General features: G+C 52.7%; 2 protein-coding genes across 6 annotated transcripts in view; one reads left to right on the forward strand and one right to left on the reverse strand.

The window, feature by feature from the left end:
• Positions 1-1,976: 1,976 nt before the first annotated feature.
• Arl6ip5 (ADP ribosylation factor like GTPase 6 interacting protein 5) lies at positions 1,977-19,159 on the reverse strand. The gene is made up of 3 exons (XM_015494912.2): positions 18,889-19,159; positions 4,941-5,158; positions 1,977-2,809 (listed from the first exon to the last, which is right to left on the reverse strand). The coding sequence occupies exons 1-3, from the start codon at positions 19,062-19,064 to the stop codon at positions 2,637-2,639; spliced, it is 567 nt and encodes a 188-aa protein (XP_015350398.1). The 5' UTR covers positions 19,065-19,159; the 3' UTR covers positions 1,977-2,636.
• Positions 9,986-24,035, forward strand: part of Uba3 (ubiquitin like modifier activating enzyme 3) — a 32,785-nt gene continuing 18,735 nt past the window's right edge. For 2 of the 5 annotated variants that reach the window (XM_048786995.1, XM_048786998.1), the window contains exons 1-2: positions 9,986-9,990; positions 11,763-11,767. Coding sequence is in view for 2 of the 5 variants with exons in the window: in XM_015494914.2 (XP_015350400.1) it covers positions 23,978-23,997 (20 nt within the window). In the remaining 3 variants the exon portion in view is untranslated. Of the gene's footprint in view, positions 9,991-11,762; positions 11,768-14,007; positions 14,014-23,863; positions 23,998-24,035 lie in introns of those variants that run through there. The other 3 variants (XM_015494914.2, XM_015494917.2, XM_048786997.1) reach the window with 2 other exon arrangements.

Raw genomic sequence — 24,035 nt, forward strand, 5'->3', positions numbered from 1 at the left:
AGCCTTTCCGTATGTGGCAGCAGAGGACAACCTGCAGCTCTGTAGAGAAAATAGGGAGATGAATAATAGAGGTGAGGGCTATTGTAGGTGTATGCACACATCCGCTGCCTTGACTTTCATCTCTGAGTCTGACTTGATCTTGCTCACCTCCAGACCTTCTGAAGGAAGCTGACGGGGTTGAATTCCCCAACCTACCCTTCAGAGCTCCCGTGACTCGCCCCAGAGGGCTACCAGTCTCCTGCCCCACAAGCCCTTCATGCTCCTCTTGGTAAAGACATCTCGGCATGCTCCAGGGCCTTTGCACAGGATGGTCCCCAAAAGGCTTTTCTCTGCCCCCACATATGAAAGCCCCATCCGGTCTCCAAAGCCGGTGCCCAGTTCCGATGATCTCCACAAGGACATCCCAGGCTGCTCCAGCCCCATTCCCAGAGCCCTTACCTGTCCATCCTGGTCACTAGGTGCGTAGAATCAATCTGAGGCTCTATCGTAATAGGACTGACCTGAGCTGGGAATCAGTCGGCTCTTTATCTGGGTGGACAGACGCCGGGCACGGCCTTCCTCCCCCTGTGAGGGTCACGGCTGATGCCCAGCAGGCAGAGCGGGCTGGGAGAGGACAGCTTCAAAGGGGGCAAACAACACGTGATTTGGAAGGATGAGCCAGGATAAAAAAAAAAAACACGGCGCGTCTCTGTTTTGAACATAATTTGTGCAAAAGTAGCCGAATTCAAATAGTTTCCAGTCCAGTGTGTAACTTAAAATAGACAACAGCCCACAGCTTTGTTCTTAACAGGATTGTTCTTAACAGGAGTGTTAAGAAAGGGCTGCAAAAATAATGCTTCCTAAGTAGTCGGCACATTCTGTACCAAGGCGAACCTCTGAGGACCAGCCCTGTAAACACGCTTAGAAACAGTCTGGATGTCACAGGCAAAGTTCTGGGAGCCCCGGTGCCTGCTGACCACAGCAAGGTCCAGGGTTTCAGAAGGGCTACCGGTAACCCGAGGATGCTCCAAGAAAAGATGATCCAGCTTCCCGATTCCCTGACTCAGTACCCAGGTTTGGCAAGAAAGGAACAGCAGCTCACGGGATGGTTTTTCTGCTGACCATTCCCAGGCTAAAGAGCCTGGTTGAAGAATTTAACCTGCTTTTAAAATGGGATGCTAACTGACACCATGTACATGTCATGGTGTTCTGCATCTGGGATCCTAGTGGTATCACAGGGCTAAGCAGACGCTCCGGGATGGCTGAGAAATTTGCAAGAAGAATCCAGAGCAGGAAAATGCTAGTGCTCTTCACTCTAGGACATGCAGAGAATTTCCCCAGCAAGTGCCTCCCCCATGTCTGCACAGTTCCAAGGTAGGAAAGCCTCAGGGCTCACTTCACGGATGGAGTTGTCCCATCAGCAAGCCCACATCCTTCGTGATCTGTTTGTAACTACATGGCAGCAAAGGGACACCCAGACTCACGCTTTCTTACCCCTAATGTCTGTCAAAGCACACGGTTGTCACGATTGCTATCCCAGATTGTTATGGAGTGCAGAAACCAGTGACCATTTCTCCTTTTAGAAGCCTCTCACCTGGCTGTCTGAAGACGCTTTTCAAACTTCAAACAGAGGAGTTATCCTCGGCTTCTTTGTGCCCCCAGGGAATTGATAAAAACGCACATTTCTTGTGTTTTCCTAAATGTTCCAGTTGAAAACGAAACCATGGGAAACTTACAAGAAACATGATCTCGGGCACCTTTTTCTGTGTGTTATAACAACAACAAAAAAATGTGCAGGGCTGGGGATGTGGCTCAAGCGGTAACGCGATTGCCTGGCATGCACGGGGCGCTGGGTTTGATCCTCAGCACCACATAAAAATAAAATAAAGATGTTATGTCCACCGAAAACTGAAAAATAGATATTAAAAATTTCTCTCTCTCTCTCTCTCTCTCTCTCTCTCTCTCTCTCTTTAAAAAAAAATGTGCAACACACGGAATCCAAGTTCGGTTTTATTGTGTCTTTTAACAAGTCTGTCAAGAGTGACACGGGCTACCCAGTGTAACCACCTTAGGGAAGAGGACATTCAGTTTGCAGCAACCACCTGCTGGTGAAAAGAAACAGGACGAGCGTTTCCAAAAAAATTTTACAAAACTTTAACAAAATATCCTAAACAGCTATCTTTATATTCGTAAACAAAGTAGAAAGAACTGGCTTGACCAGCGTTCACTGCACGCCCAACAGGTGGCCAGGTGAGAGAGATCGCCTCTGATTTCAGAAGAATAACAATACAGACTAAGCTAGTTTGCACCCCACGCGGGGCCATCCCGGGGGCTCTCGAGGGGTGCGGGAGGGGACACAGGCTAGCGCGGCGGGGTCGGCCGGCTGTCTGGACACTCCGCTGTGCTGGCTGGCTGTGGAGTCCACGGGTGTCTTTCACAGACACTCGGGAAACCCCGAGGCCAGCAGGAGGGTGGTTTTCTATGGTGTCTGAGAGCCTCCCTGGGTACCGTCGGGGCTGGTAGGAGGACGCCCGTGGAGCATGCTGCCATACAGAGCTGGCTGGTAAGACGGGCACCTCCTGTTCAGACACTGAGGAAAGTGGGCGTGGACCGGGGAGACTGCGGCCCAGGGCAGCGGCCCGGAGCCTGGCTCCCGGCTACTCCTTCACTTTGCTGATGAACTCGGTGAATTTGCCGATGTTCTCCTCCTGCTGTTCCAAGGCGTCCAGGACGATGCCCATGGGGGTCCTCTTCAGACCGATCCCCTCCATCTTGTTCTCCACCTTGTTCTTGAGGTTCCGCAGCCGCAGCGAGGCGTGGATGAACATCACTGCGAAGAAGGGACCCACGGTCAGCACAGAGCCAGAGCCCTCCTCTGCCACTCCTCTGCCGCTCCACGCCCCACGGCGCGGCCACACTGCAGCCAGCCCTCCCTGGGCCAAGCCCCCAGGGCCGCTCCGACTCCCTGCAGCTCCCATTTCTGCGTGTGCGGCAGAACCTGGAATTCAGTAGCGAGGTCCAGCACCTGGCAGCCACCCCGCTCCCTTCATCCGGACACCCTCTCCTTGCAGATGCTACTTAAATGCCACGACATTCAGCGTGAATCCAACCCAACAGAAACCCGCGTGGCCGAGGTGTTCCAGACAGGGACTCCTGCTCCCTCAGGGACACCACATGCTCCCTTGGGGAGGCACACAGGGCAAGCCACCCTCCAGGTGTCTCCTGGGGTCAGTTTTCTGGGGCTGGTGAGCATTAGGAGCTGCCCACTCCCTGCCAATTATTCATCATCAGATTTGTCGGCTTCTCTCCTGGACCTGCTGACCCAGAGCCTGAAGTTAAGGGAACCTGTATTTTAAGCCAAGGCCCATCTGACCAGCAGCTGTCATGTGACCTGCACCAGTGACCTGCACATCCAGGCACGGCAGAGTCTGCTGACAGACAAACCCCACTCCCCACACCCCAGATTCCAATGGAGAATGAGGTGGGGCTCCAGAATCTACCCACATATGATCATATTTATTTAATTTTTGTGGTGCTGGGGATGGAACCCACAACCTGGCTCGTGCTAGGCAAGCGCTGACCACTGAGCAGCATCCCAGCCCCGGGGTCTCGCTCACAGCCTTGGGCTCGTATGTGGAAGGGTGCTAAAGGGAGGGCTTGGTTCAAACAGAACCACTAACACGAGCCTCTACCACATAAGGAAAAGCTGAAGACATTTCACAAGGTCTGAATTTACTCATTCTGTCCTCCAAGCTTCAGGATCCATCCGTAGAGGCTCTGAGCTTAACCTCACCAAACCCCAGATCGGCCGATCACGGTGCACAGGTAAGATGCTATTTTAAGTTCAGGGGACGTTCCTGCCATTCTTCATGCACTAGAACTTCCATCAGATTTCTGCTGATGAGACAGGGTTCTTATCCCTCCGCTACCTCAGGCTGCCAGTGTGTGGAGTCCGAGTACGGGATGCGCGTCTAGTTTAGAAAATGGCGGGTGCTCTTCCCCAGAACCGGAGTGCTTGGGTCCAGTATTCTCGTGGACTCACCCACCCTCCGGCACTAATACTGATCTCAGTAAGAGGGGAAGTCGTCCACTTCCTCAGGACAAGCATGTTCAGTGCTGCATCAGGCCAATGTGAAGGGTGGGCAGGGTGCGGCCGACCGCAGTACCAGACACACCTGGAGCCCCGCGAGGCTGCGCCAGGTCCTGCTGTAGGACTCGGGGCTTGTCACGGTTCTGATGGGAGGTGTCCCCAAAAGCTCATGCCTGAGGCAACGCGAGAAGGTTCAGAGGAGAAACGACTGGGTGGTGAGAGCCTTTACCCATCAGTGACTGACTGGGCATTAACTGGGTGGCCACTGAAGGTGGCCAGAGGAGGTGGGCATTGGGAGGTGTGTCTTCGGGACCTATTTGTACCTGGCAAGTGGGGTCTCTCTCTGCCTCCTGATCACCACGTGAGCTGCTTCCCTCTGCCACACTCTCCCACCACAATGTCCTGCCTCACCTCGAGCCCCAAGGAACGGAGCCTGCTGTCTGGGGACCGAGACCTCTGAAACCGTGAGGCCCTAAATAAACCTTCCTCCTCTCCAATTGTGCTGGTCAGGTCTTTAAGTCACAGCAGTGAAAATGGTGACTACAGCAGGGCTCCTGGGAGTGTGGTTCATTCTTGTGTCCCCAAAGAGCAAGTGTCCACGCGTGTTAGTGGGCACGAAGGAGCCACTGGACCCTGATCTCCCATTTTAGGAACCTCCAGAGGGGGTGGGCCAACGGGTTAGGTGACCCCACGGGACAGTGGTGCTCGTTTTCCTTATGACGTGGGAGAAAGAACACTCAGGGGTTGGGGACAGAGCTCAGTTGGTCGAGTGCCTGCCTCGCGGGTCTCAGGCCCTGGGTTCCATCCCCGGCACCACAAAAAAATAAAAAAAAAAAAAAGAAAGAAATAAGGAAAATTCGGGCCGACTTACGCAGCAGAGGGAAAGTGATCCCGAACACGAAGACCATGACTCCCCCGAACATGGAGATGAGGAAGTAGCTGGCCACCATGACCACCATCACGAAGGCCGTGGGGTACTGCTTCTTCGTGCGGCGCAGGACGTCCTTATTGTGGGCCGCCCACACGAAGACCGTGAACACCAGCACCACCACCAGTCCTCCCAGGATCATGTTGAAGGGGCTCAGGAACCTGCAACACGGGGGCAGGGGGTGAGCCAGGGGCCCAGCACCGGGGGCAGCGGAGGGGGAGGGGGTGGAGAGCAGAAGTACTCACCGAGCACTGCCCAAGCCCTTTACCTGAATCAGAACCTTGGCCTTCCACCTCGTGGAGTGGACACGGTTAGGACTTCTCTCTAATAAGAACCCATGACGCCCAGCTCCCTGCCGGGCCTCTGGCTCCCAGCCAGGGGCCCCCACCTTCCTGAGGCCCAGAGTTGTAGTCTGAGGCCTCTCTGGGAGGCGGCGTGCCTGGCTATCATGCCCCCTGGGCCGAGGATGCAGGGCGCTATGCTTCCCAGCTCTCGGGGCACCTTCCAGTCCTCCCAGGATGGGCCCCGTTGGCTGAATGTAGACTAGCAGCCACACTAGGGCCTCCAGGGGCCAGATACACTCTGCAGGCACATTTTTGTTTCTCCTATACCGTGGGTTTTTTTTTTTTTTTTTTTTTAGTTGTAGATGGACACAATAGCTTTATGTATTTTTGTGTGGTGCTGGGATTCGAACCCAGTGCCCCACACATGCAAGGCAAGTGATCTGCCACTGAGCTACAGCCCCAGTCCCTCCGATACAGTGTTTTTAAAAACTTGTACTTGAAGCCCCATCTATGTATTAAAAACACATCCAGACAACCTGGCATGCCTGGCTCCTCCTGGAACAAGACGATCTAGGTGCTCCGGGCCCACTTTCCTCCCTGCCGAGAGCAGGCTGGAGCACCTTCCACCTTCACACTCAGAGGGAACACATGCTCCCCACGTGGCCGCAGCCCTCACCCTCTCTAGGGCTAGCTTGCGGCAGAGGCCCGGGGCAGACTGCCACCTGCCTGCGTTTCTCTACGAGCTGCCTGAGTGGCCTCTCGGCTACGACCTTCCTGTCCAGGGGGCACTCGAGTGCCGACTCAAGAGACAAGAAGAGGCCGTGGTTGTTACCGATTGATTGATTCGTCTGTTCATCTGCAGGGTTGGAGGTGGAGGCCAGCACCTGGCCCAGGCCAGGCCAGGGTGCCACCACGAGCCACATCCCAGCTCCGGTACACAGAGCGGTTCTAAGAAGCTGAAGCGTCCTTAATAATGTGGGAAGACACTGACGAGACTACAGCAATCCCTCTGCTCCATGAGAGGGAGTTATCATCCAGGGGAGTCAGTCCACGGGAGGGACAGCTCTCATTTGTATACGACTTTGTAATCAGAAATAAAGTGAACACTTAAAGAAAACACAGAAATAAGAAAGCATCCATTCCTCAACCCGCAACCCAGCTAGGCACGATGGTCCCCACCTACCTGTCTGTTTCTCCAAGGTGGGATTTAGCTCATGCACCACCAGGAAACTGAGCCTTCTGCAACCCAGACCCAGTGCCCCAGCTCCTTGGCAGACCCTCTCAGAGCCAGCCTGAAGCACGTGGCCCCCCAGGATGCCCAACACCCCACGCCCCGAGCTTCCTGTCTGCCGCCTCCCTCGCTCCCACCTCTGAATCACCCCAGGCTACCTGGCCTCTGCACTGCTATTCTTATTTTATCTTATTTTAACCTGGTTTATACCTTGTCTCTGATGTAACCTTGGAACTGATTTGAGAAAGACAAAAATTTCCTAACAGGCCTGAAAAACGTCAGGAATGACATCCTCATTAGCAGGGGCCGGAACCTGAGCAGAAGAGGCCCAGCAGCCTCCCTGACCCATCCCTCTCCTACACGCAACATACGGAGGGAGAGAGCAAAGAGACCAAAACACGGCGGTGGGTCCTGGGTAGGGGAGCCAAGGGGTTACTCCCAGTTCGCCTGATCTTTAAAAAATGACAGAGAAACACAGCCCTTTATAGAAGCCTCTTGACTTGGACCTGGCAACGACCTAGAAATGTTTCTCAGCTGTACTGTAAAGCAGAGATCAAGTTAACACAAATCGGAGAATGGGGGTTAAAGTTTAGGAAAAGCCTCTGTGTAAACTGCAAACAGGGGCTGCCTGGCGGAAGGCACCAACGTCTCCCCGGCGTCTTTCCAGAATACTCACTGAAACAACCGTTCAGGATGATGTCATGAGACCCATGTCAAGATTCTCCTTTTTCTTTCTTTTTTGGGGTCGGGGAGGTACTAGGGATTGAATCCAGGGAGTTTAACCGCTGGGCCACATCCCCAGGGCTTGCTTTATTTATTTATTTATTTATTTATTTATTTATTTATTTATTTATTTATTTATTTAATGGGGTCTCGCTAAATTGAATTAGGACCTTGCTAAGTTGCTGAGGCTGGCCTCACACTGGAGATCCCCCAGCCTAAGCCCCCCAGGTCACTGTGATGACAGGCTGGCCACCCTGCCCAGCAAGCTCCCCTTTCCCTCTGCACATACAGAGCGGACATCTAGGCTGAAGGTCTGTTGGACAAAGGACAGGAAAAGTCCCACGTGACTCATGCGATCCCAGACTGGCTTTCCACCTGCTCCTGTCGCTCGCATTCAGGGGAAGAGCAGAGCGAGCCTCCTGTGGGCTGGAGTCTGCTCACTGCACGCCCAGCCGCAAGCTATGATTAGAAAGTAACTGAGTTTCCAAGATGGAAAAAACTGGCCAAGCCACTGGATTTTATTCCACGTTCTGATTACATGCAGCCTCATCCTGAGACGGGAAATGCACAGTGCACCACGCCCTGGGACCCGCTCCTGGAGCAAGATCACACACACACGTAGACACACACGTGTAGACACACCACACACATACCAGACACATACCACATACAGACACATACCACATACAGACACATAGACACACACACACACATACATACACATCACATGCAGACACATATACACACCACACACACACCACACACATACCACATACAGACACAGACACACACCACACACATACACATAGACACACACACATGTAGACACACACACCACACACAGAGACACACCACACACAGACACACACATACCACAGACACATACCACACACATACACATAGACACACACACACATGTAGACAGACACACCACACACAGAGACACACCACACACAGACACACACATACCACATACAGACACAGACACACACCACACACATACACATAGACACACACACACACATGTAGACAGACACACCACACACAGAGACACACCACACACATACCACACACATACCAGACACATACCACATACAGACACACACACCACACACAGAGACACACCACACACATACCAGACACATACCGCATACAGACACACATACCACATACAGACACACACACACACATACACATATACATACACATCACATGCAGACACATATATACACCACACACATACACCACACACATAGACACACACACACACCACAGACACAGACACACACACATAGATCCTTCAGCCTAAGCCTCACATAGACACAGCTCACAACACACCACATAAAGACACAGACTCACATACCACACACATACCACACAGCACACACATACACACTCACCACATACAGACACAGACACACCACACACCACACACACACACCACACACAGACACACACCACACACAACACACACATACATACACACACACCACACATAAACACTACATACACAGACACCACACACAACACACACAGACACACCACATACAGACACAGATACACACCACACACACACACCACAGACACCACACACAACACACACACCTCAGACACCCCACACCACGCACACACACCACATGAGTCCATTTTCCAGTGCAGGAACTTGGGGCGCAGTTCTTGGGTGAGAGGCTTTTAGCTGCAGTTGTGCTGTTGGTCACACCCGTCCAGACAGCCCCAGCGCGTCAGGGATAGGAGTTTCCATAAACCCGGCCTCATCCTTCCTGAGGACCCGGCCACTGCGCTTGGTCAGGAGCTTCACTCACTGGCAGTCCATGGAGGAGGGGGAGGACGAGAGAGGGAGGAGAGGGGACAGGGAAGGGAGAGAGGGAGGAGAGGGCAGGACATGGGCCTCCTCCTGCAATTCCAAGCCTGCAATGTGTTCTCTGTTGAGTCAAGAGTCTCGGGTATAAATCACCCAATTCCAATAAATCATTGGTGAGTTCCTTTCTGCAATAGTTTTAAACTCTGGTGGAATCCTTCATGGTTGCAGAAGTGGTCAAGGTTCCATCACACTTCTTTTTTTTTTTAACTGGGTCTTAAAGGATGAGTCAGCCCTACTGTGCGAGGCCCAGAGAGGTGAAGAAACATCCTCCAAGGGACCCGGGAGGAGGGAGAGAGAATCGGGGTGGGGCCACTTGCCAACTGTGACCTCGGTTCACAGCATGACCCATCCTGCAGTCAGCTCTGGGGCCCACTCCCCGTTCCAGGCCACCTGTCCCTGCAGTTGGGGTCAGCAGCTGAGGATCATGCTGGGAAGTCCCTGGGCCAGCTCATTCCTCCCAGGGAAAGTGGCTGGGAGAGGGTGTGGCCTGGGAGAGTCTGTGGACGCATGCCCTCCACTTGCTGGCATGATTCAGCTAGCCTTATCTACCACACCGGTGGCCCTGGGGATCTGGGCCAGTCACAGTCTGAGAGCTTGGAGACATCTTGAAAACTCACCTCCATTTACACACGAGCAACTAAGGAGTCGGTGCCCAAGGCCACCAACCCAGAGCTGAAAATCAAAGCTCAGCGATCCTCAAGGCCACAGGGCCGACAGGAGCTGCCCAGGGCGTATTTCCCAAGCACAAGCAGCTCTGCACAGAGGTCACTTCTCCAACCTCAAAAGCCACTTTTGCAATGCGGTTCCTGGGGAATCCTGACTCACTAGTTAAATAGAGGCTGGCCAGCCTCCACCCTCCACCAGCTCCTGGCTGTGCTCAGCCCACCGCTCCCCAGAACTCACCTTCCTGTGCCCAGGAGTCACCCCCATCCCCTCCAACCCCCTTCAAGTCTCACACAGCCAGCCTGCTGTCCGTGTCCTCCACAGGGACAGCACACAGGCCTCTTCCCCAGGTGCTCACCAGAGCGGCAGTTTCACGTTTATTTGTGTGTATTGAACAGAGGTCTCTGGCCCCTCCTAGACATGAAGCTCCGTAAGGCCAGGCACCATGACATATTCGGCCCCAGCACCTAGCACCCTGCCTGACACAGAGCAGGTATCCAGTAAGCGTGTGTTCAGAGAAAGAAGCTTCAGAATCCAGCACATTCGCATACTATCACATATGCTCAGCGAGCCAGCACAGGGGCCCAGGCCTGCAGTCCCAGGTACTCAGGAGTCTGAGCCCGGAGGATCTCACATCCGAGGCCAGCCTTTAGCAAGACCCTGCTCCAAAATGAAAAAATAAAAAGGGCTGGAGTGTCGCTCAGTGGTAGAGTAATGTCCTGGTTCAACCCCCAGTAGCCCCACAAAAGAATTTCCCTTAAATAACTCGGCTAGCTTCTCCACCCATGGGTCAGGTGACATGAGGTTCACCTTGGACAAACTACAATTATTCTCATTGTGCACTAACAAGTGCTAGGGAAAGAGCCCCTGTCTCTGTCCCCTCCCAGAGCTGTGATTAAGGGCCACAGTGAGAATCAACAGTGGGGAAGTCACCTGAATTCCCAGGCAGATGTAAGGGGTGACCAGCGCAGGGGAGTGGATGGGGCAGGGCCTGTGGCAGGAAGGGGCACTGAGGGTCAGGGAGAGTCCTGCCCCGAGACCCATCCCTCTGCAGGCGCCTCTTGGTCCCTCCATGGACCTCAACAGCCTCCTGTGTTTGTCCTGGTTTCCCAGGGCAGCACCTTGGCAAGATCGGCCTCTGACTGTGAAGGATAAATATGGCTCTGGACGCGAATCAGTCTTGAGTAAATGGGCCAAGGATCATGGGGTAAAGGAGACTTCAGAGAACCTCAGGTGGGTCAGGAACCCGGCTTAGTCACAGCTGCATGAGGGAGGCCCAGCATATTTATTGTGTGCTCCATATGACAAATATTTAATGGCGCCCTAGGTCCACCGTGGCACCACCAAATTCAACACCCACATCCAGTGACCCACGGCCCACAGCAGCTGGCACCTCAAGGCACTCTCATACGGGACATCACCTCCAAGTTTCGTTTTGCGCTGATCTCTCTAACTGCTTGTTTTATTTTTAATAAATGACAACTTGGATCTGAGTCAGAAGAGGTGGCACATCCAACACCTGCCCTGGCAGTGGGCATCAGGACCCTTACCAGGCTGCAAAGGTCCTTCTGAAACTTCTCGTCACAGCACATTTGGAACACAGGCAAAGTCGGAAGGCTGGTACGCTGAACCCTCCAGAGTATCTGTCACCGCCTGGGCTCAGCGTTACTCACGACCTGGAGTTTTTCAGAACTAGTGTGGGAAGACATTTATTTGTTTACAAACTGTTCTCCCAGAATGCTTTCAGCAGAGTGAAGTTTACAAAGGAAAGCTCTTGAGAATGATTACTGCACGGCAAGTTCTTACAGAGCCACAGAGAACACAGGGGTTGGACAAATGCTCATGAGCCTCATGAGCCACAAATGCTCATGTGACACCCTCCCATGAGAGTTCCTGTTCCACCTGCACCCACGCTCAGTTCTAGCCGTCCCCTCTCTTCCTCTAAGACAAGAAGTTGTACCCACAGCAGCAAAGCAGATCAGCAGAAGTAGGAACCACGTTCTGGTTTTCTGCTTTACATGGGCGTCTGCTGCCCGGTGCCTCCGTTAGCCAGTGCTTAATGGAAGGGAAATGGAGAAATCCTACCTACTTGGGTAATGTTTGCAGAATGGAAGCTGGCCTGCAGATTTTGTCTACAATCTCAGGCCTTGAAAGCATTCTCTGAACAGAAAGCCAACTTACTGCAAGAGACAGAGGAGGGGTCAGGGTGAGCATTTTGAAGATAAGTGACAAAGGACAGAAACCCACTTGTCGAACAGGAAGTCTTGATTTCTAATAGTGCCTCTCTTCAGTTTGGTTTGAAGTAGACAGGCCGAGAACTGGACCTTGACCTCTCAGATCTGGATTCCTGTTCACAGTTCTGTACCCCGAAGTCGACTGACAGCTTCTGCCTTCTAAGAGAGGGGTTTGGGAATCGCAGCGATGTGTCGTCCATTTACACGCTTAACCTAGAAAAACCGTAAGCCCTTCCCTACGGAACGGAAACAGGCACTACCAACCAGAGTAGGGCTGGGGTGGGGAGGAGCCAAGAAGAGTGAGCTACAAAGTGTCAGAAGATGATTTAATGAAATCCAATTCTTATTCGATGAAGAATTTTTAATAGACCCAGTGTTAATAGACCTCTCTTAAAGCCCTGCACTCAGAAGAAATGCATGAGCTATCAGAAGGAATCCGACCCATCTCCTGTCACAGGGCAAGTGCAATTAGAGAGGCTGGGAGGGGGAGGGCCTTTACCAGGGAGGCTGGGGAAGGCTGGGCGGAGCTGTTCTCCCTGCTAGCTACCCTCCCAGGCCTCACTGCTGTGTCAGGCACTAGATAGGTGCTCAGTAGCAGCCATCTGAGCTGTGGGTGAGAAAAGTAAAATTGAATAGCCCTTTCTAAGGTCCACACATTCAGTGTCCCCTCTAATACCAACACCCAGGAGTTCTGGAATTTGGAATTGCACGGGGTGAGTCAGGTGGGAAAAGGGGTGTGTGTGTGTGGGGAGGGGTGTATTTCAGTGTGCTTGCTGTATTTGAATGAAAATCCATTTTATGTTTCCAGTGCTGTCTTGCTGCCCCTCTAGAGGAAGGAGGCTGGGATCAGAGTCTTACTCTCCCCCAGGTCTCCTGGCACAGGGTCTGGGAAGTTGAATGAATGAAGGAAGGAAGGAGCAACACACGTGAGGGTGATAGAGTAAAAGTGCACTTGCAGCTGGCGAATCTAAAGGGCTTGCCTCTGGCTTCAGCCTGGACAGAATTCGACTCCTTGGGCAATGCTTCCCGCAGGCCTGTCCGGAGCCCCCCCGGAGCTGCCTTGTCCTTCTCTTCCCCAGCCACCTGGGAGCCTGGTTCCTCATCCTGGCAGCATTTAAAAGCACAGACCCTGGGAGCACTTCTCAATGCCAGACACCCACAGCCGCCGGCTGCGACATATTGCAGAGCCATGCTCATGTTGAAGAGCACTGCGGTAACCTGGTTTTAAACCCAGGGTGACGAGCCCTCCAGAAACCCCTTGCCCCCTGGGTGACAAAGCAGCAGCTGTGGAGCCCACCTTCCTGCCCACCTGCCCAGCCAGACCACCCCGTGGCAGTTTCTTTGGCTCATTCACGGGGCAGCGACACTGCTCTGTCTCAGGGGAGACCCGAGGTGGCCCCGAGGATAGGTGTGCCCTGTCTGCGGGAGGAGCAGCGGAAGCACTTACTTGGTGCAATTCCTGTGTGTGGTCGGTGATTCCAGAGCTGCACCTCTCTTCCGGTGGCAGAGAGGGATTTTTGAGAGTGAGGTGGGCAGGACGGTGCGGATGTTAAGGGTCGGGTATTCTGTTAGATTTAGCTCATCAACAGCTTCAGAAAATGGGCAATATGGTTTAAATGAAAAATCATCTCACCTCCTAGCAATGAACCCAGCTACTGTTAGCACCTTTAGCCACCTGAGCTCGAGCCTTTATACTTCTTAGGAGGGCCGATGGCTCTCCTCCTGAACTTGGAGGCATGTGTCTCAACAGTGTGGGCAGTTAGGGGAGGAGACCAGCCGATCGATGGCCGGAAGTACGCGTTCAGAATCTCTGAAGGTTCACCTGGACGTACGGTGTGTGTCTTTAAGTTCTGCCAGTCTTTCTTTTCATCCAGATCAGTGCTTCTGAAATTTTAACGTGCCCATGAATCATCTTAAAAGGTGGGGTCTGACCTGAGAGGTCTGCTGTAGGGTCAGAGAGTCTTCATTTCTGACAAGCTGACAGGTCAGGCTGCTGCTGGTCCTCGGCCCGCTCTGGATAGGATTTTCCAGTTAAAATCTTTTGGCTTTCGACCAAGCACACAGAAGCTCCCGCAGCGCGTCACATGCTCGTTTCTTACACTGCAAGTACAATTAACTGTCGCCTTGATTTTTCACTTTACAAAAAGAGGCAGCGGCTCGGACTGCTGTGCACAGTGTGAACGCAGCATGTTGGTGCCGAGACGTCCCATGCCCAGGACGCAGAAGTCGTCACATTCTCCTTCGTCACTGGAAGGAGCTGAGGCTGCTTTCAGCAAAACAGCACTGGCTAGCTTGTTACTCCGGCTGTTTCTTGTAAGTCACTCAGTCCCTTCTGCACTGAGGCCTGCAGCCCCCGACAGGAAGGAAGTTGTATAAGGAACATAGCTTGAAGTGGCAACAGACACACCAAAGGGCACACATCTCCCCACTCCCCTGCCTAAGGGAGCCCCCGAGGCATGGGCAGGAGAGGGGCTTGCAGCCTGGGATGTCACACAGGGACATCAGCAGCAGGGCCGGGGCTGCCCTTGCTCACTAAGCCCTAATGTTCTTGGTCTTGATGAAGTCTTTCCTTCCATCCCTGTTTTAGAGCAGCAGAACTCCAGAGCAGTCAAAGCCAGCATTCCGTCAGAAAACAAAAAGACAGAGCCTGCAGAACCAGGAGAGACCTCAGGCAGACTAAGGGAAGGGAGACGACATGACAGGTCGGAGCTGGGTAAAGCTTCAGGCCACTCACCCCTCCCCTACGAGAAAATTATGAGCTGCTTTTGTAGTTTGTTAGGAAGAAACTAGTGTTCAGTGGACGGCAGGAATCGCCCGATTTTTCAGGTGGTTCTCAATCACCGGCAGCATCTGCAAGCACCTCTACTGTGGTGACTGGAGGGTGTGTGGCTGGGAGACAGCGGGCAGAGGTCAGGGAGGCAGCTAAGCACCCCACTGCACGGCACGCACCCTCACAAGTCTACACGGTGCAAAATGTCCACAGTGCTGAGGTGGAGAAGCCTGACCGCAGAGTACCTCACCAGGATCTTAAAACAGAGCAGTGCAGTCTGACATAATCTCCTTAAGTTAATTTTGACACAGCTGCCATCACGCTGACCCATGCGTATGTACATAGCACAGTGCCCGGGAAATGACCCAGTGGCCATCCGTATGGGAGCATGCTGCCTCAGCTATGTGTTGGCATGCTCCTGTGAGCTGCCCTATGGCCCTGCGGAGGTCTGGCCTCCACACCCTGTCTGCACTCACCACGTTGGTATGTGCAACACGGCAGCCTCAGGATGCAGAGAACCACAATCACAACCATAAAACACAAAGCAAAGGAAAAGCTGTCACCACCAAAGCCTGCGGCCTGGCCTCCGAAGAGTCCAGAGTCCAGAGCAGAGAGACACTTGAAACCCCGTGGGGTAACAGGAAGCTCTAAGCACAGGTTGGGGCCCCATGACACTGGTGGGAGGGAGAAAGGGGCGTGGCCTCTGAGGGGTGACCCAGAGGAGGCCGCAGTCTGCAGGTGCGTGAGGAAGCTGAGGCAGGGCTTGGGGTGGATGGAGTCTAGGCTATAAGAATGCTGTCTGGAGCAGGGCACAGGAGCACACACCTGTAATCCCAGTGCCTCCCGAGGCTGAGGCAGGAGGATCACAAGTTCAAAGCCGTCCTCAGCAACTTAGTGAGTCTCTAAGCAACTTAGCAAGACCCGGTCTCAAAATAAAATCTAAAAAGGGCTGGGGGTGTGGCTCTGTGGTTAAGTGCTCCTGGGTTCAATCCCTGGTACCAAAATAAATGAGTAAATAGAAGGCACGCCTGCATTTCTCAGCCCCCTCAGTTGGTAACGCCAACAGAGACAACCATAGGGGAAAACATTTTCTGGAGCAGAGTCCTGCTCCAGACTGGACTGGAGCAGACTCTCCAGGGCAGCTGGCCCTGCTCTGAGAGCATGGCCTGCATGCACTTGGCTGGTCCTCAGAGTGGGCCAGCTGCGGCAGCACCATCAGCCACGTCAGAGGCTCGGCTCAGCACGAGGCTGCATAGCTGGCGTCCTGCAGCTGGGACTTGAACTCAGTCTGGTTTCCAACCACTACCTGACTACTCAGGGAGCAGAAGAGGTGAGAACTTCCAGGAGGGCTAGGCGCTAACAGGCTGGGCTGGGATTCCTCTCACACACACAGTCCGCTGCGCTGCTCTGGCTCAGGTGCCTGCCCAGCCTCCCTCTTAGGAGGAAGACCAGACTCACCAAGCCCCGCCCAATAAGGACCTCACACCCAGATCTGTCCCCTCCTGAGCCCTCTCAATCTTCACCGGGGAGCAGAGTCCTCCCGGTGTTTCTGGGTCGAGTCCTGGGGCTGCCTCTCCCTTCCTGTGATCCTGACCAGTGGCCTCCTCCATCCTCTCCTGACCTCCTTTCCAACATCAGAGAGTCACCCAGGCTACAGGCCTCCAATGCTGCTCCCCAGGCTCCTCCAGGTGAGCACCTCCAAACAGTCCTGGCCTTGGGCAACAACTGGGTCATGGGAACTATCAAGGGCGAGTTCAGGAGCTAGGCTAACAGCCTCCAGCAGCTCTGACCCGCCCATCTGCTGCCCTGCAGAACAGGAGAGTTCTCTCCAGCATGTGAAAGGCCCAGAATCAGCTGACCAACCTGGCCCTGAAGGTATTGGGTTTCCTCCAGCTTTGAGCAACTAGCATGCCAAAACTCATGACTGCGAGAGAGATGTCACGGTAGTTAAGAGCACATGCCTGGGTCTTCGACTTTGAGTAACTCATTTAACTTCTCTGAGCCTCAGGTTTTAGAGTAGTGATCCTTTACTTATTAGGTCCTCTCACATGATGCAGATGATTGAGTAATCAACACGCAGAGCCCTCCATACATGTTTATTTTTGTTGTTTTTGATTGTAATGAAAGAAAAGAATGATGGGGGAGGACTATAGAGTACGTATTTTTAGGTGCTAGAAAACAGTTAAAGGTTATATACCAAAACTTTTGTTAGGTTGTGAAGGGCATTTACCATTTTACACACACTCAATTTTTAAAAGAACTTTTTACTATGACTGCCCTAAATCTATCGTAAATTTTAAAAAATAAGAATAATAAAAACTGCAATGGGTACTTTTCACTTTTTCCTTTGAAAATGTCACTAGCAATTAACATCTTCTACTTGGAAAGAGAAGAGCCAACACCCCCAAACTGGAGGCGCCAGTGCCCTAAGGCACCACAAGGAGGGAGCTATATTTAGTCAAGGGGCTGGCCCTGGCCTTCGCAGTGAGTCAAAGCTGCAAGGCTGCCTGAGCTTGCGTCTGGTTTGCTCAGCATGACTTTTTGGAAAAAAAAAAAAAAAAGATAAGAAAAATGCTCTTTGTTTTTGTACATTTGATTGATGTGTGTCAAACTTTGCCTTGTCTCTGTTCTTGGAGTTGCCTGAAGAAAACACCCACATAACTAGATCACCAGATAAGACGCCCTGTCTTCTTTACCAAGGAAAAGGACGCAAATGCAAAACTTACTTTCTACTTTTTTTTTTTTTCTTTTAAATGAGTTTCAGAAAAGAAGCACGGAGCTGGGGGGAGGTCCACCTCAAGCCATCCCCAGGGAGGAGCCCACAGACCGCTGGGCTCCCACCCGTAGGCCTTCTGCTTCTGCGGGGTGACCACTCCGAGCCCCACGGGGACACTGAACTCTCCCCTCCTCTGTGCTGTGCCTTTGCTCCTTGAGCTTCTCAGAAAATGCCATGTGTCCCTGGGACAGGATTCAAGTCTGATTCATCTTGCTGTGCTCCAGCTTGGTGTGGGGCCTGGTGCAGGGACGTAGCCAACTCACAGCGCGGCGCCAACTTAACACCCCATCCTGCTCACCCTTTCCCACACCCTCCAAGTGCGAATTGCTCACTTTCCTTCCAAAGCAGAGCTCTAGAAGTAGAGATGTCAGACACTTGTTTAAGGGCAAGTGAGTCCTTGCATTTTAAGTCTTGGGATGGCTTTTTCTTTAAAGATGTGTAGGAGATGATCACATGGAGAACACTGTCTCCCATCTGGCAAAGGTGGGAGAAGCATTTTTTAGAGGGCGAACCGCAAGGCAGTGTGGTTTCTAAAGAATGTGTGTGTGTGTGTGTACCCGTGTGTGCGCCACCTTAATTAAAACAGGGCAGTTTTTCAACATCAGATACGCTGAGACCCCAGGAAAGGTGGCCAGCCAGGCAGGGAGAAACTGACAGGGGCCTGCCTGCTCCCAGAGCTGCCCCCACGGGGGCGTGTGCCCTAGGAGACAGGCACCCTCTGCTCCCGGGTCAGCCTTGCCCTAGAGTCTGGCAGGCTTAGGGGACAAACCGGCGGGATGCCCCTTTAGGACACACTCTGGGTGTGTCCTCTCTGGGTGGCGCCCAGGCAGCCCCAGGACAAGGTTACACCACTTTCTTCTTATTTTTAAAAACCTGTACAAATATCTCCTCGGCTAGAGCTTGATCCCAGCACAGGGGGAGAAGAAATTTCCTTGCCCCCGGTGGGCAGCGGTGCCCTACCAGCTCCCGGGCCCCAGGCCCAGTCCTCCGGGGAAGGAGCCCAGGCCCCGGCAGGTGGCAGGGCCTCCAGAGAGCCAGTGTCTGCTCGGAAATGCCTCGCCTGGCCTCCAGCCTCTCCGCTGACCCGCAGGGAGGGCGCACCCGGTGGCTGAGGGCGGTGTCCCCTCGCAGCTGTGGACAGACCTGAGCCAGGACCCCAGGCCCTCCGGACTGGCCGGGAAGGCACACCCTGTGCTGAGGGCGGTGTCCCCTGGCAGCTGTGGACTGTCCTGCCCTGGCCTGGCCCCCCAGCCCTCCGGAGGCCTGCAGCGAGGGCAGGGCAGTGTCCGCAGCCCCGTGCCGCCCCGCCCGCCCGCCCGGCCACTCACCCCACGACGGAGACCATCAGGGCGGCCACCACCAGGTAGTTGGTCTGGTAGTAGAGCAGGTTGCTGACCACACGGTTGTTCCATTTGGAGATGTCCCTGAAGTCCGGGCGCGCGAAGCGGTCGGAGCCCGGGAAGAAGTCGTCCCAGGCGCGCAGCGGGGCGATGCTCACGTCCATGCTCGCGGCCTCCGCTCCTGCCTGCCCAGCGCGCGCCGGGCCGCGGTGACGCCGAGGTGACAGCCGCGTCGGCGCGATGGGCTCTGCGGCTGGCGCGCGTTGGGCGGGGAGCTGGGCGGGCGGTGCGCGGGGCCCTGCGCTCCCATTGGCTCCGCGCGGGGCTTCGGGCACGGCCGGGCGCAGGGCCGGCCGCGGGGCGCAGGGGGTGGCCGCGGCCTCCTCCGCCGCCCGCTCCGGGTCCAGCCCGCAAGGGGCGGGTTTCAGAATTCGGGGTCACCGTCCCCGCGCCTCCGCAGGCGGGTCCCCAGCTGTCTCTGCTCCGCGGTGCGTCGCCGCAGGAGATCAGAGTGGCAACTCGGGAGGGAAACCCTGCACAGCACGAGCCCTGCCTGGGTTGGCTTTTCTCTCTCTTTGTCCTCCCTTCTCTTCACCCACGGCGGAATGACCGAACTGCTGTGCCATCTTAACCAAGTGATAAGCCACTCTGTTCGCTCCAGCTCCCCAGTATGTCGTTTACATCCTAACGTTAACAGCCTCTTTTCAGTTAAGGGGCCAAATACTACAATAAATATATTTTTCCTTTTCTTTCTTTTTTGCTACTGGAGATTTTAACCAGGGAGGCGTGTGCTTCAAGCCACCAAGCCACATCCCCAGTCCTTTTTATTTTTTGAGACAGGGTCTTGCTAAGTTGCCCAGGATGGGTACCCTTGCAATCCTCCTGCCTCAGCCTCCTGTATCACCGGGATTACAGTGTGCACCACTGTGCCGGGCTTAGTGGATCTCTTATGTCAAGTACATGAAATAAAAGTACAATCATCTCTCAGCATCTAATTATTTTCTGGACACCCCCCCCCCGGCCATATTTAAATTGAAAGCTGCTGAAATTTTTGTATTTAAAAGAGCATAGTATTCACACATACTCCTATAGGCTTTAGATCATTTGTAGATCACTTATAATACTGAAAACAATAAAACTGAGCATGGTGGCACACACCTGTAATCCCAGCAACTTGGGAGGCTGAGGCAGGAGGATCACAAGTTCAAGGCCAGCCTCAGCAACTCAGTGAGGCCATAAGCAACCTGTAAGACCTTGTCTCAAAAAATAAATAAAATAAAAGGACTGGTGATATGGCTCAGTTGTAAAAAGCTTCTCTGGGTTCAATACCCAGTACTCAAAATGGAACAAAATAAAATAAAAATAAAAATAAAAAGACTTTATATTTTTACATTAATGCAATGCATTACATAAATAGTTGTTATACTGTATTGTTTAGAAGATAATAACACTAAAAATGTTCATACATGTTCACAACAGATAAAATTTTAAAATGTGTTTTCTATCTGTGGTTAGTTGAATCCACGGATAGGACGTTGGGGGTAGGGTGGACTGTATTTTGATTAGTTTCATGGTGTGGTAGACAGAATTCTAAGATGATTGTGCCCAATACAACAGTCTCTAAACCTGACAGTCGGACTGTTTCAACACATTAAATCCACTCTACTCAGATTGCCAACTTTCAAAAAATTGAAAAGCAAAAAAAAAAAAGCAAAGTCTACAAGATATATATATAATTGCCTTTGTTTTCTGAAAGCAGCTAAGGAACTTAGAGTGTAGGAAATCACTACTGCTACTGATGTTCAGGACTTTGGTAACTGAATCAAATCAGTGCTAAGAGACATCTTGGTGTTGCTTTTTAATAGCATTTAAAATGTGTTCATGTTATCATGTTCCTGAGTGTTCACGTTTTCTTGGATATGAGAAAATAAGAGAGTTTAAGTCAGAAGAAGCAAAATGATCATTCCAGATCCTCAGTCCCTTACAGGCAACCTTGGGGACTTCACTCAGTCTCCCCCCAGCCTCAGATTTTCACGTGTAAACTGGGCGAGAACATCTCTGTCACACAGGTGGGGCTGTTTGGGAAGTGCCTGGTGTAAAGTAGATGCTCAGAGGTAGACGCCACTCATTGGTAATGACATCGGGTCCGTGATTTATCTGGGTGGTATTCATAGTGCTTTAACCTGCTCTGTTTCCTGTGCGTTTTAATAAACATCCACATTGTCATTTTATTGGGGTTGCATCTGGGTGTACAGGGAGAAAAGGCGGAAGCTACGCAATACAGGGTCAACCCATCTTCTGCGTCTTCCAGGTTCTGTGAAAGCCCAGTGGGGGATAAGACAGGAGAGAGGTGCTGCCTTGCTTGGCCTCCAAGGACCCTGAAAGGTGGGGAAATACTCCTCTCTGTGGGACTGTGAGGAGGAGAGCTAAACAGAGATGTTCCAGGCCTCCTGCTCAGTTACAGGAAGTCAGAGGGAGGGGAGGGATCCCTGGGCTTAGGGATTCCAAGATGCCGCAGTGTGGGCAAGCTGAGGGAGAGATCTTGGCCAAGACCAGGGCAGCAGCCCCGGGGCTGGGGCTCTCGGATCTTACCAGCCCCACACCTGCAGCAGAGACCTGTGAGCCTGGGAGTGTTTCAAGAGCTTTCACCCCTCGCTGCTCAAAACTGCATGACCAAAAGCTGTGGAGTGTGCATGACTCACAGTGTAATTGATCCAGGGCCATTGGTATCCAGCAAACCATTGGTATTCAGCATGTTTTCTCTGATTTGCTTAAACCTGCGAAGAGGTTTAAAAGTAAGCAACAGAGAAGACCCATAAAACTGTCTGCAGCAAGATTCCCTTCTGCCTCTCTCCCAGTGTTAACCAGTGTTAACCTCGCTTCTTGGCACTGGGGATTGATCCCAGGGGATTTAACCACTGAGCCACATCCCCAGCCCTTTTTTATTTTGAGATGAGACAGGTCTCACTAAGTTACTGAGGCTGGCTTTGAACTTGCCATCCTCCTGGATCAGCTTCTGCAGTCTGTGCAATTACAGGCATGTGCCCACTAGGCCCAGCTTAGAACCCTTTTAAATAAAATGAACACATACTGAGTCTGTTTATCACTGTTTGGAAGTGACCAGTACTCCCCATTCTTTCTCTCTCTTTTTCAGGGGTGGGGGAGGCAGAAGTGGACAGATTTACCATAGAGGTCTTCCTGGGGCTTCTATGGGGGACATGGGCTTCTAGATAGAAGCAGCCTGTCTGTCTATAAACCTAGTGGATAGTCTAAAAGTTTATTGTATGTTCCTATCTCTGTTGCTGTCAAGGGCAGATGGCTGGTTCTAATCAGTCAGCTTGAGCCAGTGTGTGCCTGGTGTCCTCTATCAAAATGCCTCCGCTGTGAGTCAGGGTGTCAGTCCACGGCAGGCAGATGAAGGGCAGGTGCCTTTGCATCATCATGGCCCAGCTCCATACAATCCCTAGGCCTGTTTCTTCTTCTGTAAAATGATTATGAGAGGATATGGGATTCCTGAGGTTCCTGCCCATAGGACAGGGGTGTGTATGATGCTCACTGCCACCAATCAAAGGGCATCCCCAAACCAGCTTTGTTACAGGCCTAGCCCACAGGAGCTCATTTTGACAAACAAATGGTTTAATCTCAGTGGTTTCCTTCTGTGGAATTGTCTGGGCAGGTAAAAGAGGTTTCTGAGTAGAGGTTGAGAGACATGATCCAGAGGGGGCTGGTGTCTCCTGGCATGCACCATGAGCTCTGTTCCTGCACCCACCACCTGGCATGGGCTGATCTCAGCTCAGTGAAATGCTCTTGGTGAACCCAATTGTGGTTCATAAAGGATAAGCCCTCCTTAAAGTGTGATGGAGAATAGGACAAAGAGGAGATTAAATATCACAACCATTAGAACAGCTACCTTCACCAATAGGCTTTGCTTTACTCACACCAGTGGTTTTCAAAATTTACATCTGTACAATCATCCCACGCTTTGCAGGAGGCTGTAGCAAGGGCTGCAAATTTACATTTGTGACATATTTCCAAGAGGTGCTGATCAGGGACTATATTTCGAGAACCAATATGAATTTCATTCAGTTCTCAGCCTTATAAGGCATATGTTGTCATGCTCAATTCACAAATAAAGGAACAGAGGTGCCCAAGATTTCATTGTTAATAACTGAGGATTTAAGTTCAGTTTTTTTTTTTTTCTGACTCTAAATATCATTTTTGTCCCACCCTTAAGTGCTGGGATTATGGGTGTTCTAAATCACGTTTCAATTTTTGTGTTTTCTGCTTGACACTTTTCATCTACGTATTATATATATCTTCCTAAGATACATTTATCACCTGTATGCCACAATTCTGGTACTGGACCGAATGATGCGACGCTGAAGTATTGATTTTCACAAAAATAGGAGCCCTGCCTCTGCAGGCTGCCATGCCCACAGAGGCCGACCGGACGCGCCCCATCCCGGGGTCGGGCAGTCGTTTCCGCGGTCGGGATCCACATCTTGGGCGGCTGCCGACGAACACGGTAACGCATTGACACACAACGTCCCACGTCCGCATCTTATGCGGCACAACAACATTGCAGAGGGCACAACCTTGCCGCCTCCTGCAGCCCTCCCTGCCTCGCCTGCCACCGGCCACGCCCTTGCTCCAGACCCCCCTCGCCCTCACCCCTCCCTCAGGTCCCGCCCCTTTCTCCCGCCCTATCCTCCTTTCCTTTCCTGTAGGCCACGCCCCTTTCTCAGACCCTTTTCTCCTTCTCTTCCTCTCTGGCCACGCCCTTCCTTTTCTCCCCGTAGGCTCCGCCTCTTCCTCCAGCACGGCCCTCCCTTTCCTTCCTGTAGGCCACGCCCCATCCTGAGACCCAGTCGTCCTTCTCCTCCGTAGGCCCCGCCTTTTCTTTTAAGCATTTCCCCATTGGCCCTGCTCCTCTCTCGGTCCCCGCCCTTCCTATCATCCAATAGGCTCCTCCCCTTCCACGCCCCGCCCTCCTTTCCTTCCTGTTGGCCCCTTCCCTCCCTTGGGTCCCGCCCCTTCCTCCTCGCCGCGAGGGCCCCTGGGAAGCGGCGGGAGCAATATGGCGGATGGCGAAGAGCCGTAAGTACCAGGGTTGGCCGGCCTGCGCGCCGGGCTGG

Source organism: Marmota marmota, unplaced genomic scaffold, assembly GCF_001458135.2.
Source record: "Marmota marmota marmota unplaced genomic scaffold, marMar, whole genome shotgun sequence".
Taxonomy (NCBI): domain Eukaryota; kingdom Metazoa; phylum Chordata; class Mammalia; order Rodentia; family Sciuridae; genus Marmota; species Marmota marmota.